This window comes from Fukomys damarensis, unplaced genomic scaffold, assembly GCF_012274545.1.
Source record: "Fukomys damarensis isolate Sample0158 unplaced genomic scaffold, DMR_v1.0_HiC HiC_scaffold_12, whole genome shotgun sequence".
In the NCBI taxonomy this organism is placed as follows: domain Eukaryota; kingdom Metazoa; phylum Chordata; class Mammalia; order Rodentia; family Bathyergidae; genus Fukomys; species Fukomys damarensis.
Window position 1 is genome coordinate 6,649,557 of NW_022900924.1, and position 10,753 is coordinate 6,660,309.

The 10,753-nt window shown below is 48.8% G+C and overlaps 1 protein-coding gene across 6 annotated transcripts in view; it reads left to right on the top strand.

Moving 5' to 3' along the window:
* Adora2a (adenosine A2a receptor) overlaps positions 1-6,119 on the top strand; it is a 17,754-nt gene extending 11,635 nt beyond the window's left edge. For 5 of the 6 annotated variants that reach the window (XM_010603903.3, XM_010603904.3, XM_010603905.3 and 2 more), the window contains exon 3: positions 4,366-6,118. In XM_010603903.3, the coding sequence (XP_010602205.1) occupies positions 4,366-5,272 (907 nt within the window). In that variant the 3' untranslated portion in view covers positions 5,273-6,118. Of the gene's footprint in view, positions 1-4,365 lie in introns of all 6 variants that reach the window. The other variant, XM_010603901.3, reaches the window with a different exon arrangement.
* The last annotated feature ends 4,634 nt before the right edge of the window (positions 6,120-10,753 follow it).

The window sequence follows — 10,753 nt, forward strand, 5'->3', positions numbered from 1 at the left end:
ATATATATACACACACACACACACACACACACACACACATATATCAATCAGCTTCAGAACAAGCTATTTCCTCTCGGCCTAGTTGGTGAGGAAGAAGCTGGTCTGGGAAAAGAGGTGCAATCATCACTGTCCTCAGGGTAGAAACCCTGAATGAGAGGTACGGCCTTCCTCTGGCAGGAAACCTTTGCACCCCTCTCTTCTGTCTGTCACGTTGGCCCCTGGTGGGTGCCATCAGTCCTGAGGAACAAGCCAAAGTTCAGAGTGGTGTGAGTGCTGAGGAAACCCTATCACGGTGACTTGCCCTGACTTCTAAAAGAGAAGCTTCAGAGAAGCAGCTCGGTGGTAAAGCATGTGCTTGGCAGGAGCAAGGTCATGGGTTCAAGCCTCAGCACCATAAAAAAACAGAAAAAACGCTTCCCTCTTTGGCTAAACTTTCCAAGTAGACTGAGGGTGTAGCTCAGTGGTAGAGCACTTGCCTTGAGTGGTAAGGCCCTGGGTTCCAACCCCAGTGTGAATAAATGAATAAAATGAAGAGGCAGGATTGGGAGGACGCGCTCCTTGGAGGAATAGTGGGGGGGTCAGAAGGAGGGGCGCGCGTGTGGCCATGTGTGTGTCAGGAGGCAAGGCTTGAGCAGAGGCCCTGAGGAGGGAGTGATCGTGTGGACTGTGCGTCAGGGAGGGATAGCCTGGCTGCTGAGGCTGACTCAGGCCTGTCACTGTCCGGGGAAGGAGTCTGGGTTTCCCCATCATCAGAGGCTTTTCAGTTCCAGGATCACTGACCCCTTGGAATAACTGAGGAAATCTCCATCCTCTCCCCACAAGAAACCAGGCAGTGTCTTTTTGGACCATAGGGTGAGCCCCCCCAGATGGGTGATTGGGATCCTCAAGGAAAGGCAGCCTGTAGCCTGGAGGACACGGGGACACAGACGGCACCCTGAAATGAGCTGTGCTCTGGCTTTCACATCCTGTGACACCTCGGAGCTCCCTGGAATGGCCGAATGTTGTGCTGGATGGCCTCAGCAGCCCTTGCAGCGGAACTGTCTATCTCTGAGGGTCAGGAGGCTGCTAGTATCCTTGTTAGTCACAGATCTAGCCCAGGGGACACTGCTGGGCCATGCCACGGTCTGGCCGTGGTTTACTTTGGGCTTTGATGCTCTCTTAGGCCCCAGGATGCCTGGATCCAAGACTCTCAGCCTAAGGGTTTTTATTCTGAATAACAGAATTAATCTATTTCAATATTATGGGGTTTGTTTGCTTGCTCGCTGTCCTTGCACACATTAGACAAGTGCTGTAACACTCACTCCCACCCTGTTTGATTCACTCCTCAGCCCAGTATATATATATATGTGTGTGTGTGTGTGTGTGTGTGTGTGTGTGTATTTGCAATGGCTCAAACATTAAAAAAGAACAAGATATATAGTGAGAAGTTGTCCTCGTGCTCCCTCATCCCCTCAGTGCCCTTCCCAGAAGGTAGTGGCAGGAATCTTCCCAGAGACTTTCTGTGCCTATGCCCAAGTGCTACTCGTAGGTGTTTTGTTTCTGTCTCCAAAGGGGCTTTCTGCTGAGAGCGCAGTGAAAGACTTCCCCTCACGGACTCCCTTGTCTATAAAAGTAGACGCAGGACAAACCAGGGATTTCCATGCTGTGTTCCCCTCAGAAACTTCCAGACCCGGTCCTGGTGACTCCACCAGCTCATGAATTCATTAAGTGTTTGTCAAGCTCCCTTCTTCTCCAGCTGCTCCCCCTGCAGAACTGCCGGGAAATGCAGGCAAAAAATGTGCTGCTGGAGAACAGTTTGTTCTCCCCAGGGTCCAGGGGTAACCACTGGCTTCTGCTTGATCACCTCAGACGAGCAGCTCCTCACTGCCAAGGTGGCCCATTTCTCCTATGAACAACTCAGCTGAAAACCGCTCACCTACCCCAAGTCAGAGTCTGTTTCCGGGGAGTTTCCACACAGTGATTCAGCGCTCTGCCTTATGGAGCAGAGCTCACAGTTCCAGGGCGCTTAGTTCCATTTTACAAGCAAGGAAACGGAGGGTCAGCGAGACGAAGTGACACACATTCCGTATTTATAGGGATGTGCCAGGGCTAGAACCCAGGCAGAGACATGCTTTTCTCAGGAAAGACACCAAGAGTGGTAAGGACAGTGCCGTGTACAGAGTGAGTGCTGTTAGCTTGTCACTTTATATTTGAGTCTCCAAAACAAGAGAGACAGCATATGCAAGGCTTTGGTTTGATCCCCAGCACTGTGAAAGGGTGGGGTGGGTTAGAAGGGGGGGAGAAAGTGGGGGATGGAGGGAGAAAGGAAGAAAGGAAAAGGAGGGGAAAGGAAGGCAAAGAAAGAAAGGAGAAAAGAAAAGAGAGCATGAGAGAATCAGAACGGACAGATTTACCTTGGACTAAATTGTGTCTTGGCCCTGAATGTTCCCGGCAGGTCCCTTCCTCTTCTTGGGCTTCAGTTTTCCCATCTGTAAGATAGGGGGTTGGAGTAGACAAGCGCTCAAAAGCCACAGGTCATTTGTTTGTTTGAATAAATTGACAAAATAAACCTTTGGTAAGTTAGCCTAGAAAATCAGTTTTCGGGCCGGGGATGTAGCTCAGCGGTTCGGTGGCCTGCCTTGCAAGCGCAAGGACCCGAGTTCAACCCCCGTACCAAAAAAAACAAAACAACAATCAGTTTTCAACCTCCCCTTGATATCTGGTAACACAGAGATGGGTGTGTGTGCGCGCGTGTGGTGTTGGGGATGGAAACCAGGACTTCATGAATGCCAGGTAAATGCTGTGACTCTAGGTTCATGTTTTGAATGACAGCAAAGACAAGATAAACACCCATCAGCCTGCCTCAAACATTTGTCACCTATAGGCACATGTGTTTGCCACCTGTGGGCTATGCCTTTCCCTGGATTGTTCCCAATGCTGGAATTGAGTAGACTGCACTTTTCTTAATACCTGCTGCTTGTCCCTGTCCCAAGCTGGCAGTGCAGTGATGGATGCCCCTGCCCCCAGAGGCTCTTGGCCGGAGGTAGGAGACTTCTCTGAGAAGGTGTCTACCCTGAGCCTGAAGGATGGATAGGGCTTCTTCAGGTGGAGGGGAGAATAGTCTGGTTTTGCTAGAATCCAAATTTAGACAGAGGGTCATCCGTCAGAAGTCACCAAAATAGCCTTTCTCAGAAAGACTTCATTTTTTGAGCACCCATTCTCTCCCGAAAGCAATGCCACCTTTCCTCTGGGGTGATACACTTTCTATTCAGTGAACCAAGCCATTCTTCCATGTCTGGGACTGGGAATCAGCAGGCTTGGATTTTCATCCAGGTCTTAGGCGTGTTGAGTGTCTTTGGACAGATTACTGTTCTTCTCTCGACCCCAGTATCTCATCCAAGTGGCTCCTTTTGAATATTAAGGTCGCCGCATAAATGTCAAGACATAACTACCTCATTTTTTCCCAGAAGGCTGTGGGTGAGTTTGGAAGGGAGATAGCATCTCATTTGCCGTGGTGACCTCTATTCCTTCTTTGTCCTTGGGCAGCCTCTACTTGGGGGTCTCAGGGCACCCAAGGCAAATGAGGAAAAAGCACAGAGTACACACAAGGCTCAGATCACCACAGGTCTGATCGGGCCGGTTCTGCCAGAGCTAAGGTGCCCCTGCTCCGGACCTGTTCCTGCTCTAAAGGGAAGCAGGTTGTCTCTTCAGCCGAGATCAACTAATAGGAAGGGGTATTTCTCCCTCCTCCGGATCATTATTATTTCCTTTGAACCAAATTCAAATTAAGTCTCATGATTATGCCTAAGACTCATAATCATTCAAACATTTGTACAGCGGTTTCCATGTTGAGGGTGCCTGTTTTCCTGTTTCCTCCCAGCAGCCTGTGGGGAAGGTAAGGCCCACAGCCTCACTTCACAGAAGAGGATGCTAAGGCTGGCAGACAGGAAGTGACTAAGACCTTATAGCCGGTGAATGGGGTACCAAGTGGAGTGTAGCTTTGGTTGGCTGGCTTGCTTTCTTTCCCTAGCCTCATTTCCTCCTTTCCTTCCTTCCCTCATTTCTTCCTTTCCTCCTTTTTTTCCATTCCTTCTTCCTCTATCTTTTTCTTTTTCTTTCTATTATTATTTTTTTCTTTCCAGGGCTGGGAATTGAATCCAGGTCCTTCCCACTGAGCTATATCCCTGTCCCCCTAAAACATTTTTTAAAATTTTGGGACAGTGTCTTGCTCAGTTGCCCAGACTGGGCTTAACTTTGAAATCCTCCTGAATCAGCCTTCCACAGTGGTGGAAGGCTGCACCACACCCAGTAGCTCTGGGTCTCTTGACTCTCGGCCCTGAGTAGCCCTGGTTTCTCAGGCCTCTGATGCTGGTTTCCTGTTTCCAGGTACAACGGCTTGGTAACCTGCACAAGGGCCAAGGGCATCATTGCGATCTGCTGGGTGCTGTCGTTTGCCATCGGCCTGACGCCCATGCTGGGCTGGAACAACTGCAGTCAGCCAAAGAAGGACAAGAACCACTCACAGAGCTGCGACGAAGGCCAGGTGACCTGTCTCTTTGAGGACGTGGTGCCCATGAACTACATGGTTTACTACAACTTCTTCGCTTTTGTGCTGGTGCCCTTGCTGCTCATGTTGGGCATCTACTTGCGGATCTTCCTGGCAGCCCGCCGACAACTGAAGCAGATGGAGAGCCAGCCTCTGCCAGGCGAGCGGACTCGGTCCACGCTGCAGAAGGAGGTCCATGCCGCCAAGTCACTGGCCATCATTGTGGGGCTCTTCGCGCTCTGCTGGCTGCCCCTGCATATCATCAACTGCTTCACCTTCTTCTGCCCCGGGTGTAGCCACGCCCCGCTCTGGCTTATGTACCTGGCCATCATCCTGTCCCACAGCAATTCCGTTGTGAACCCCTTCATCTATGCCTACCGCATCCGTGAGTTCCGCCAGACCTTCCGCAAGATCATTCGCAGCCACATCCTGAGGCGGAGGGAACTCTTCAAGGCAGGGGGCACCAGCGCCCGGGCCTTGGCAGCTCACGGTGCTGAGGGAGAGCAGGTCAGCCTCCGGCTCAATGGGCACCCCCCGGGGGTGTGGGCCAATGGCAGTGCGCCCCATCCTGAGCAGCGGCCCAATGGCTATGCCCTGGGACTGGTGGGCGGAGGGAGTGCCCAGGGGCCCCGCGGGGGTGCCAGCCTCTCAGACGTGGAGCTCCTCAGCCATGAGCAAGAGGGAACGTGTCCAGAGTCCCCCGGCTCAGAGGACCCCTTAGCCCAAGGCAGAGCAGGAGTGTCCTGATGGCACACAGGGTTTGCCCCTTCCTGAAGGAAGGAAATTTTATCTTTCTGTTTGGCTGGACCAGTCCTAGTGGGAGAGAAGAAAGACTGTGCCTGGAGACCCTGGGGGATCTGGAACCCGCTCTGGACTGAGACGAGGGAGCCCCAAGCTGGAGCAGCATGTGGCCCAGCAACAAAGGCTGGTATCTGAGGAAGCAGATGTTTGTACTCTGAGGCCCTGCAGGTAGTCCAGGCTGTAGTCCCAGCAGCATCTTGGCTGAGCAGGGCCCAGTCCCCCGCCCCCCAACATCTAGAATCCCCACTTTGTCTACAGAGCAGCTGTGGCTTAGCAGACCGGGTTGGCCTCAGGCTGGGCAGTGGCTGCAACAGACCTCCTGCCACACACACCACCCTCCCAAGACTCTCTAGGGCTCAGGGAACTGCTGGCCGGGGATGGCATTTAAGTATTTTTTTTCCAGAAGATATGTGTGAGGAAATCCTTTTTATTTTATTATCCTTCCCTCCCTGTCTGCTGAGTCTGTTGTCTGTCCTGCTGCTAACCTGGCACCAGGAGTCCTCCCAGGAAATCTCGGGCAGCCCTCTCCACCGCCACGAGCTACCGTGCGCTCAATTGTAGGGCCACCTCTCGGGACAACCAATCTGGGCTGGAGGACAGGGAGTTGTAACGGGAATGGTGCCAGCCGTGGACTAGGCCTCATGGGAGAGGTCGGGGCTGGCAGGCCACGGGGCTGTGCCTGGATAGCTGAGAGCTGCCCGTTAGAGGCCCTGTCTAACTGCCTGTTCTTCTAAAGGGAATGTTTTTTGTTGTTGTTGTTGTTTATTTGGTTGGTTGGTTGGTTGTTGTTTTTTTTCCGGAGATAAAATAAAAATGAGCCGCATTGTGTTTTGAGTTTTCCCAATGAGAATGGTGTCCGAGTTCCTTTTCCTTCTCTATAGCTAGGCCTGGGATTGTGTTGATTACCTGTTAGTGAGCATGTGTGTTGTGCGTGTGCGTGTGTGTGTGCAGACAGACAGAAGATACTCTCTGTCCTAAGGGCCTCTTGTCCTCCCAGGACAGGACTGGGTTGCACCGGAATCCAAATACCCATGCAGATGCCCGCAGACCTATGTTCCTGCGCGTCTCCCCACCACAGGCAGTGTAGGAGGAGGGGTCTTTGCCCAGCGTCTCCTCCCACTGGGCCCTGTCCCTTCCAGTCCCAGGCATTCATGGTGAGAAGACCTATCTCACCCTTCCCACCTCACCTCCTGAGAGGAAGATCTCGCTGTGGATCCTCCCAGAACTATGTCCCTCAGCCCCCACTCCACCTGTCAGCCAAGAGGTCACAGAGGTATCTGGACTGGGGCTAAACTGCCATCTCCTGAGTGACCCTCCACCGTCCTCCCAGTACAGAAACCTGTGAGGAATACGGCCTGTGGGGCCCCCTGCTTGAGGATGCTGTCCTGCTCCTGTGAGGGTGGTCTGCTGGGCTTGGCAGCGAGCTGTGATTGTTCCCTGTTGGGCTCTGAGGGCCAGTTTGGTCTCATGCAGGTTGGGATTTGGAAACGGAGTATTAGAACTTCACAGATAATGCTCACACAAGCCTGGTATCTTCATTACTTTTCTTTCATCGCTCAGACAAAATTCCTGACAGCCAAAGTTAAAGAAGGAAATGTTTAGCTCACAGTTTGTAGGCGTTTCCGTCCATTATTGGCTGGCTCCAAGGCAGGGTGGGTGGCAGACAGCAGGTAGCAAAGCAACAAGGGGCCTTAACAGTGCCTTTCTGCCCCCTTTATCTTACCCAGGCTGCTCAGGGAGGGCAGCACTCACGCCCTTAATCCTAGTGCCCTTGAGCCTAGCCGTGCACCCTGAATCAATTCCAAGGGTACTCGCTGCAGATCCAGCCATCGCAGGAAAGCCCCACCTATGCTAGTAAGTGGCAGAAGTGAACTGAAAACCCGGGTCTGTCTGATTGTGAAATCCGTGCTTTCCGGCCCCCCTTTCTTTAATGGATGAAGGAACTATTTCAAACAAACTGAAAAGCATGAAATAATACCAATGTCCTCACTGCTCTACTTAAGAAATGAAACAACTACTGTTGATGTATCCGATCCCTCCTGGGTCGGCCACCCTGGGGCCTGAGCTTGGAGACAACCACTCTCCTGAACGAGTTTCTGTTCCCTGGTGCATCTTTACACTTTCACTGTGGCTGCGTTTGTGAGTTGCTTTAGCTATCAACACCCATCGGATCTAACTCACTGACTGTGAGGCCTGGGTCAGGTCGGGCGTGCGGGCCGCTGGGAGTGGAGGCCTCCCAGGGGGGAGTCGGCTGGGGGCCCCGGCTGGGGGCGCAGGATTTTTTGGCAGCTTAGCATGGAAGTGACCGATCACCTTGCTCTGATTTCTACCTGACCTGTGTTGGCAAGGGAGCAATAGCACATCAAAACAGTGCTCCAGGAGCGAACGGAGGAACCGTCGTTCATGCTCAGGCACATGGGTCCCTCCACTGGTGCCTGCTGGCCCTGGGGGAGGAGGCGAAGCTGTACCTCCAAGCGAGCAAAGCAAAAAGAGTTCACCCATGGCCAGGGATTTAGCTCAGTGGTCCTGCCGCCTGTCTCACAAGAGCACTGACCCGAGTTCGATCCCCGGTTCCCCCCCTAAAAAAGAGTTCACCCGTGGACTGAAATAGTGGTGAGTACTGTCAATGCAGAGAGAGAATGAAAAACATGACTGCGAAAGACAGCGATTGAAAAGCAAGCAGAGAGCACAAGACGCGCTGCAGAGTGGATCAGCTGGAAGAAAATGAACACTTGGAAGCAAAAATTAAATTGCCGACCAAAGAATTAAGTATACTGAAAGATTTGTTTCCTGAGCACGCACACAACCTTGCAGACAAGGAGCAGCCCATTAGCGCTGAAAATATGACAGCAAATTCTGATCCTGCAGGACAGCAGACCTCACCTGTCTCAGACTTCACAGCTGTGGCTTGAACATTAAAGGTGGGACCACCTACACCGCTCAGATATTCCTGGCAGGATGTGGTCTTTTCCATTATTCAGAGATCCACTGGAGGTTATGTTCTAGGATCAGCCCTGAAGAGTTGATTAGCCATGCCCTTTAAATATATGGCTTTAAATGAGGTACATTTTTGTGGGAATTAAAAAACAAAAAATTTTAAAGCATATGGTAAAATAAAAAACATACCCTGGACCATAATGTTCTTGTTATCTTTTCTTTTCTTTTTGTACCATGGATTGAAGTCAGGACCTTGAGCCTATGAGGCAGGTGGCAGAGCCACCGAGCTCAATCCCTGGCCCTGGACCGTAATGTTCTTAGTAAGTCCTGACTTTCCCCCAGAAGTACTTCTTTTTTAAGTTGAAAAAGGAGTGGGAAACTGGCAGATCATGCACAAGGCTCTCAGTTTTAATAGATACAATTAATCGGATTTGGAGAAGTTGAATTCCATCTATACTAATCTTATTTGTGATTTTATTCTAAATTCTCCCAGGGCTGTAGAAACCAATCATTTTGTAATCTGGAGTGGTTTTTGATGTCAGATTAAGTAAAGAAACTCCATCGTAAATTCCATCCCTGGTATGAGAAAAAGAAAAAAAAGAAAAAAAAAAGAATCTCCATCACATCTTAAAGCAATATATGGTTAAATAGCTTATAGAAATAACAAAAAGTAAAGCATATTAGGATTATGATTTAGGGATACCATTGGGTTATTGGATTGGTATTATTTTACATCCTTAAAAAAACAAAAACAGAAACAAAAAAACAAACCTCATCCATGTACCAGAGTTTTGGTTTCTACAGATGCTAATAAACTGAGTTGACTTTTTTTTCCTTTGGTACCATTTTGACAGTCAAGTTAGTAAATAAAATGTTTTAATAGTTTGATACATAAGCTATTGATAAGGATTTGGAATATTAATTCAGCTGGTGGTTTCTGCTGTGTTCAAAACAACTGCTATAGGGCCATGAGTGCATTTATTGAGAAAAAAAATTGTGAAGTAACATTTTGGTACGATTTAATCTTAACCAAATAAATATTAGAAAAATATATCAACTCCATACCATCTCCTAAAACAAGAGCTTAAGAAAACTTGAAAGTGTAAGGTTTTCACCTTTAATTTATTCTGCTTAAATACATCTGTTGATGTTGTTTTAGTTTTTTTTTTCTTTGTTTGTTTGGTGACAATTCTTTCAGTGGGCTGTTCTTCCAGACTTTATGTACCACTGCTTCTGTTCATTCATTGTGTACTTTTATGTCCCATAAATTATTTTGGAAAGAAAATGCTGGTAAAACTCAGGATATTGACATTTTTGTGGAGACAAAAAATGGCACTCACTAACGGAGGGCACCTCTAGAGTCTAATCACTGTTGGAAGTTTAGATTGTTAACTTTGTCTTACAGCATGATTCTAGCTCAAGTCTGTCGTTGGCTTCTGTGTATTATTTTGTGCCAGGATGGCGATTAGACTGTCAGACCTGATTAAGTTTGGTTATGTGAATGTGGTCATTTCTGGCCACACTGCTGTTTCCCACTAGGACTTGGGGTAGTGTAACCAGACAGTAACTCAAGTTGCTCCCTGGGTTCGGTGGAAGTGTGCTGTCTGTGCTGTTCTCCCGGGCAGAAGATGACATCGTGCCTTGCGACTCTGCAAAGATTTTCAAGGCTACAAGTTCCTTGTCAATGTGGGATTGGAGCCAGGTGTTGTTCCATGAACTACGTCCCTGGAGGGCTATTAATTCCACTACAACCAAGAAATGGTAGGGTTTTTTTTTTTCAAGTTAGGGTCCAACAGCACTTTACTTTGGTTGGAGTATTGATCTACTCATAGCGGTTGATAGATGTTCGCATAACTAGGACTTAACCAACCAACAGGCCTACTAAATCCAACAGCTGATTGATGTCTAACTAATTGGAGATGTAGTTAGCCCACTTGAATCTTTAAACACCTATAACAGGTGTTACATTTTAATACCTTATTTTAAAAAATCAGAAATGGACCTCCATATGGAAATTGTGGTTATCAATGATACAAAAAGAAAGCAACTGTAGGGAAATCGTCGAGTGCATACTCAGTGTTTCAAGTCAGAACATAAGACTGGGAGTTTGAGAAAAATTGACTCAAGCTTTCCTATAACCTGTGCAAATCAGAATTGAACACATGCATACAACAACAAAAAAAAAGTTAACCACTGTCTTGACTATTTTACTCAAGTGGTTAAGAATGGAAATTTTTAGTTTGGTAGATATAACTACCAAAAACCAGGAGGACAGAAATTGAGAGAAATCAAGTGACAGGAGTAAGTTTAGAGCTTTGGGAATTGTAAAGTGACTATTGTAACTTGTTGTGAGTTTGTGATTTATGGACCATTCGGATTTGACCTGCTTTGCATCAGGTCCAGCGGTTAGGGATTAGGCTGCAGGGTAAACTGCTAGCTGCATCCGGGATAGTCGGGATAGTGCCCTTTGATTGGCTGAGGCCGCAGATG